The sequence below is a fragment of the Populus trichocarpa genome, chromosome 3 (assembly GCF_000002775.5).
Source record: "Populus trichocarpa isolate Nisqually-1 chromosome 3, P.trichocarpa_v4.1, whole genome shotgun sequence".
NCBI lineage: Eukaryota > Viridiplantae > Streptophyta > Magnoliopsida > Malpighiales > Salicaceae > Populus > Populus trichocarpa.
The window spans coordinates 5,183,092-5,190,249 of NC_037287.2; the positions used below are offsets into that span (position 1 = coordinate 5,183,092).

Here is a 7,158-nt window from a genome sequence, read left to right on the forward strand (position 1 = left end):
GCTTTCCTTACAAAACATTGTGGATTGCTACAGTGTCTCTCCGCATGGTTTTTTTTTTCTTATAATTTTTTTCAAATTATCTTTTTCAATTTTATTTTTTTAATATTGAGTTGTTTGAGAATTATAATTACAAGTCATTACAAATAAGGCTAAATCATGTGAGGAAGCACTGTAGCTTTTATCACAAAACACTGTGAATTGCTACAGTGTTTTCAACATGATTTTTTTCCTCTTTTTTTGGTGTTTGTTTTTTTTTTCTAAAATTGTCTCTGTCGATTGTTTTTTTAATATTGAACTGATTAAGAATTTAGCTTTGTAATTTTTTTTCTTTAAAACACTATGAATTGTTGCGGTGTTTTTCCATATGATTTTTTTATGATTTTTTTCCAAAATTATCTTTGTCGATTTTTTTTTAATATTGAGTTGGTTAAGAATTATAATTACAATAAAACTAAATCATATGAGGAAAGCGTTGTCGTTTTTCTCACAAAACACTATGGATTGCTACAATATTTCTCTAAATGGTTTTTTATTTTATTTTATTGGGGAAAGCACTATAGTTTTCCTTACAAAACGTTGTCAATTGCTACAATGTTTTTTCTCATGTGTTTTTTTCCTTCCAAAATTATCTTTGTTGGTTTTTTTTATATATTAAGTTGATAGAGAATTTAGCTTTGTAATTTTTTTTGCTTTTTATTAACAGAAAAGCTAAATCATGTGGCGAAAGCACTGTATCTTTCCTCACAAAACACTGTAGGTTGCTACAAATTATTTTGTTCAGTCTCTAAGTTTTTTTTATCACCAACACAACTTTTTTTCCGTCATGAAATATTTGCTCCATCATACCTTTAGTTTCTATTACTTATTTAGCGCTGGTTCATAATTATAACACTATCAAGTGCATTTGTTTTATAAGCCCGCAGCAGCGCGGGGGCATGTCATCTCGTGTATATATATAAAAGAATGAGTCCAAGCCAAATGCTTGCCCCATTAATGAAAGGCTCGCTTGTGGGCCTTTGTTTTATATATATATATATATAAGTTAATGGCACGAATCAGCTTGGAAAAAAAATAGATGGCGCGTCGTCTTAAATCTCCAGTTTTTTGCCACTGTGGTGGCTGTGAAATTAGGGTGACTTGTTTTATTCTTTCAAAAATTTATTTTCAACTCATTTTTAACCAAGAAAACCTAGAAAACACTATAGGAATCTTGTTAAATCAATCTATAACCTCTAAAAGCACAAAAAACCACTTTAAAATCCAAAATCAACCCGAAATAAAAAATCATCCCGAGCTCACATCCGTTTCTTTAAGCACTTTCAAGGTAAAAAAAAACACCTAATTTGAGCTACCCTTATCATATGAAACCATTTGAGATAAAAATCTATCATTTTGGTAGTTGAAATCGTCGCAACAATAACTCTCTCTCTAAACTGAAATCCAAGGATCCCCTCTCTCCTCCCATCTAGAAATGATTAAAAATGAAGTTTGTTATCGAAATTAATTTTTCTAGAATTAGAGGGACTGGTCACCTTATAGCTAAAAAAGATGGGGGACTCAAATGTACTTTTCAAATAAATTTGAAAGCCACCATCTATTTTACTTGTGTTTTTCACCTAAGTCCTCCGACTTTCAAATCAATCCCCTCTAAAAACAAATGCAATTGAATTCTAATTTAAGCTAAAAAGAGCTTAGTTATGCAAGGAAAAAGTTTGAAGATTAAATTGAAAATAAAATTACTACTCTAATCCACATTAATTTGTGAGAGAATAAATAATAATTTCAGCTATAATAAAAAACCCCACATGTTTTAGCTTTATGCTTAATACTTAATGAATTCAATAATATTTTTTATCTAGTTAGTTAAAATGATTTTTTTTAGCTATTTTAACTGAATTTAATTAAAATGTAGAGAGCATGGATGCACATTGAAATTGAAAAATGGAAGGGTGCAATTGTAAGACAGAAAAAGATTGTTTTGGGAAAATGTATTCCAGAAGGCAAGCAAATTGCGAACAAGGACAGCGATTGACACGGTCACGCACGCGGACTCCCAAGGGTAAGATGGGCATTTAAGAAAACCCCCGGCACTTTCCTTTCCCTTGCAGGGGATGATAAAGAAGAAAGAGTTGATAAAATCCAATCGAATTGAAGTGGATTATTTGATATCGGTAGAGAGAAAAAAAAATGGGAAACACAGATAAGCTTTTGAATCAGATCATGGACTTGAAATTCACATCGAAATCGCTGCAAAGGCAGTCAAGGAAGTGCGAGAAGGAAGAGAAATCGGAGAAATTGAAAGTGAAGAAGGCGATCGAGAAAGGAAACATGGACGGTGCTCGGATCTATGCTGAGAACGCCATTCGTAAGAGGACTGAACAGATGAATTACTTGAGGCTCTCCTCCAGGCTCGATGCCGTTGTCGCTAGGCTTGATACTCAGGCTAAGATGACCACCATTAACAAGTCCATGGGTTCTATTGTTAAGTCCCTCGAGTCTACTCTCGCTACTGGTAACTACTCTTATCTTTTATTTAATTAAGAGATCATAATTTGTTATCATAATAGGGTTTTACTGATCAAACATCTTCTTTTCATTATTTATTTATTAGGTTAATAAAAGGGTTGGTATTTGTAGCTGTTTTTTTTTTTTTTAATTGAAGATATCTGTGATCTGTGATGATGTTTTCTATCATTCGTCGATACAGGTAATTTGCAGAAGATGTCGGAGACAATGGATCAGTTTGAGAAGCAGTTTGTGAATATGGAGGTGCAGGCAGAGTTCATGGAGAGTTCTATGGCTGGGTCTACCTCCCTTTCCACACCTGAGGGTGAGGTCAACAGCTTGATGCAGCAGGTAGCTGATGACTATGGATTGGAGGTCTCTGTTGGGCTGCCACAGCCTGCTGCTCATGCAGTGGCAACCAGTTCGCAGGAGAAGGTGGGTGAGGATGATTTATCAAGGCGGCTTGCAGAGCTTAAGGCCAAAGGGTAAATTATGTGTTAGGATCTGATGATCTCATGCGAATGTTCTATATCGTTATACATCTATCTATAAGGTGTTTTTACTGTGCCTCATTCCAAAAACATATCGTGTAAACTTGGCTTAATTGGGATGATAGTATTTGTTGACTCTTTTGTGTGTTGAATATGAATGGCCTATGCACTTGTTGAGTTGCATAACTTATTGACCAGCAAATACTTTCTATACCTAGAGTATGAGAAATGGTTTCAGTCTTCAGATTACAAGTATGAGATGGTATGCTTTGTATGCATTTATGGCGAGATTGAATGTTGGAAGAACTTGGGTTTATATTCAGGTTTCATGAAGCAGGATCTCCGTTTTTTTCCCCATAGTATGTTCATTGTAGTTGTGAATTATGGTCTTTGGCATGAACTAGGGCTCCGTGGCAGCTTGTCAAAGCCAACCCATATATACTAATTCAAAGTTCAAACTACTGGGTGCCTTCTTCTTTTTTGGGTCATGGTGGAATACCCTGATATATTCGTTTGAACTGAGATATGAGATATCGTTGACTGTCTTCTTTTACTACCATGTTGAGTTTGGATCGAAAAAACTTGAATGATTTTCTACTGTAAACCTCGGCAAAATTTAGTTCTTGTGTGCAGCTATGGGTAGGTGGAAATTTTATTTGCGGTTTCATGCTCGCAATCCGTCTTTGCCTGACTGTTCTCAATCGCTGGAGCAATGTCAACGTTACATTTCGTGGAATAATTCCAAAGGCAGCAACTTGATCTGAATACATGGATTCTAGGCCAAGTAGGCTTCCCAATTCTCACAAGGAACCAACCCATGTTGACCTAGGCAATACCTGGTGAATGATTGAAGAAATCTGTTGGGGCAAAGGTGCCAATTCCGAGGAATGAATGATCTTGATGACAGGATAAGTAGGGTATTAAGATTTCATGATGTGACCCAAATTTCGATATCCTTCAAGCTCACTACCTTGATTGAAATCTCTAACCTAGGATTCTCAACTTGGCCATTTTCAATAGTGAGTTTATAAATTCTGTACTGTTGTTGGAGGGGCGTGCAGCAGCTGAATTTCTAAAGTAGCACGAATTAAATTCTACCAGAGACTCAGAGAAGGAAAGGATATATGCAAAATCCAACATATATTCCTCTCGCGTTTGACTTGTTCTTACAAATCTTTGAAGAGTGTAATTAATTATACATTACTAAAACTCTTCATTCATTGTCGGCTGCAGCTGCTCCATGAAAATTGCCATCACATTCGCTCAGAGTGGATAGAATTTCCTCCCCAATTGTGCAAAACCAAGAAATGAAATGCATTGAAAAACTCACCTCTCAGAAAAGATTAAAAGTATGATTACATAACTGAGTAACTGTGTCTCTCCTCCCACACTCTCCCATGTGTCTCTGCGTCAGAAGCTGCCCCTTCCCTAATACCCGATTCCTCAGTCAGACATCTTTGGTTTTTTCTTTCTCTCTGTCTCTCTTCCTCTCTATTTTATCTTTAAATGAACCACCCACATTGTCCTTTTGATACAAGCTCGTCTCGTTTTCGCCTTGTTTTGAGCAATAAAGAGAAACCCTCTTCAGGTTATAGCGTTTTCAAGCCATAATTTAACAAAAAACTGAATCTTTTTACTGTTTCGTATCTCTCTCTGTATATTATCCTAAACATAGAGAGACCCATTTTCCCGTTTGAGTTAAATATAGAAACCCTTATTACTGTTTGAGCGATCTAACAAGAACTCATCTTCTTTTTTTTCTCTTTTCTTTTCTGATACATGGGAGCGTCTCTTGGGCCAATTCAGCAGTAAATCGCCTTTTGATTGATATAATCTTCACTTAATCACTTTAGGTACTGTATTAGTTGGTGCTTTTTGCAATTGTGTGTGGTTGTGATATGTGCACAGTAGCGACAGGGACATGAGTATAGCAACAGACGTGAGTTGTGGCAGAGGCAGGGACACGTTGAGACACATGGACGTGGATCATGCCCTGTCACCAAGTTGTTATATAATAAGTTAATTCAAGTTTGTTTTAATTAGGTTGTTAGCAGATAATAAGGATTTCCTTTGGAATTGCTAATTACTCTCCTACTTTCCAGCATTATTGTTATTCATTCATGTATATAAAGTTTGGTGGCATTCAATAAAGGGTATCAGAAATTATCCAAAGCCCTTGTTCTCTTCTTCTACTTCTTCCAAAATTTATACTCATCAGGTTGGCCTGGAAATGAATAGCTATGGAGAGGAAGAAGCACAAACTACTTTTGAAATATGTGTGGTGGTTTCTAGGAGGAATGTCAAGGAGGAGGATGAGACTTGTGATTGTGTTGAGTTTCTTGTGAAAGAGTTGAGGAATGTGGGGTTTATCGTTGAGAGAGTTCATGGTTAAACATATGAGTTTATCAAGGTTTGCTTCCTTTTTTCTTTTTCTTTTTCTTTTTCTTTTTTGTGCTTGTCTCCTACATTTTTAATATCATTATACTAATTAATCAACTAACAAATGTGTGGTCTTGCAATTGAATGCTTTTTGTTTCTTGTTCTACATAATTATGTACTGCCCTAGGACTACTAGCAATTGCAAATCATTGGGATAAATATTGTTCTTTAACATATGTTAGGGGTTTGGGAGGTGGAGAAGGCTATATTGTATTGGAGAAGTTTTACTATTTGGGCTATTTTGTGATTTCAAGATGTGCTCATATCGATGCTGTATTGCACATCAATATGATTGAAAAGTTGAGCATGGCGACTCATTTAGAACTGCAAATGTGTTTCCCAGGCCCTTCATGAACTTGGCAATTGCATGTAGTTCTAATATTCCTGACATTTATGTTTGTCTTTTGGTTGAGTTAGCTTCACTCCTTGAGTCATGATGCTTTAGGCCTGTTTCTCTGTTACATGATTATAATTAGATAAAGCCAATGTGCCATTTAAAATATTGGATTCAAGATCTTTTCAGCATTTTGCTTAAACGAAACCTGTTTATATTGATGATCTACCTTACTTTAATTCATTTGACCGACCCGAGTAAATTGCAATTTTGATTATTCATAAGTTGGAATTCTAAGCTAACTAATTTTCATTCAGCTGGCAGCACCTCTGGAGACACTGGGGAGAGCCGTGGCACAGTTGCAAACGAAGGAGCCAACTTATATTGGTAATTATAGGATGCTCTTAAGTTGTTGATTTTTCCCCTTTTCTTTTTTTTCCTGATTCTATAATAAGAGGGCTTGTCTTACCATACTTTCTCCTTTTTTCTTTAATGGAAAGGCATATAAGCAGTGACGAATTGTAGTCTTATTTTTTACTTCATTTCCAGGAATGGATCTACAATTTGAATGGGAGGATGTTGAAGCATTCGTGAGACAGCCAGATGGCTCATTGTTCAGTTGGTTTGAGCGTTTCCAGTGCTACCAGCAATTATTACATGGGATTGTAAGATATTTTTGTATGCATAATTTGTTAGCTCTCTCTCTTACTGTAAATTTAATTTCAGATTTATTTTCTGGCTGCAAAAATGCACACAATCACAACTCGGGATGACATTTTTGTATGATGAGACATGTTTTTTGTGTTTTTCTTACTGTTATGTACCTTTTCTTTGCCCTTCAATCGCCATGCATCTCATTTAATTGAAAAACATTCTGTATATGTTATAAAGCACACTTCCATTATGTGATAATTTGAAGGAACCAATAACTTCATCCCATCGTCGTCTTTAATTTCACTAGGAAATATCCTTACTAACATGATAGCCCAAACCTCTGTTGTGCCCAGGTCTGCTCATGTGTATATGCATGTGCGTACAGATACATGCATTTTGAACTTAGCATATATGATATCTCTGGTTACTGAAACTCAAACTAAAATTTTCAGGTAAACAAGGGCAAGCTAGACTTAACTCTAGCATTAGATGGCGAAGTGTCAGTATGGGAAGTCGGGGAACCTTTACTAAAAGTGTTGGAATCTGAAGGCATTGTTAAACAAGTTTTTCCTCTACATGGTATGCCAAATTTCATTTGTTACTAAATTACCTGCTTTGTGATGCTATATAAACTCTGAAGCTGGACAAATGCTGGCTTCTAGATGAAATTAAGAGAGAAACTCCTGAAAAGTTGGGTGTTGAACTGGCACAACTACACAAACCAGCTTATTGATG

At 35.8% G+C, this 7,158-nt stretch overlaps 1 protein-coding gene across 1 annotated transcript; it reads left to right on the plus strand.

The window, feature by feature from the left end:
* The first annotated feature begins 2,062 nt into the window (after window positions 1–2,062).
* LOC7478182 (ESCRT-related protein CHMP1B) lies at window positions 2,063–3,198 on the plus strand. Its single transcript, XM_002303184.4, has 2 exons — window positions 2,063–2,512; window positions 2,708–3,198. The coding sequence occupies exons 1-2, from the start codon at window positions 2,188–2,190 to the stop codon at window positions 2,992–2,994; spliced, it is 612 nt and encodes a 203-aa protein (XP_002303220.1). The 5' UTR covers window positions 2,063–2,187; the 3' UTR covers window positions 2,995–3,198.
* Window positions 3,199–7,158: the final 3,960 nt, after the last annotated feature.

Excerpts from the sequence above, each read along its gene's own strand:
- LOC7478182 (XM_002303184.4), top strand. The coding sequence starts at position 2,188 with ATGGGAAACACAGATAAGCTTTTGAATCAGATCATGGACTTGAAATTC. Across the intron at positions 2,513-2,707 it reads CGAGTCTACTCTCGCTACTG|GTAATTTGCAGAAGATGTCG; the intron begins GTAACTACTCTT and ends TCGTCGATACAG.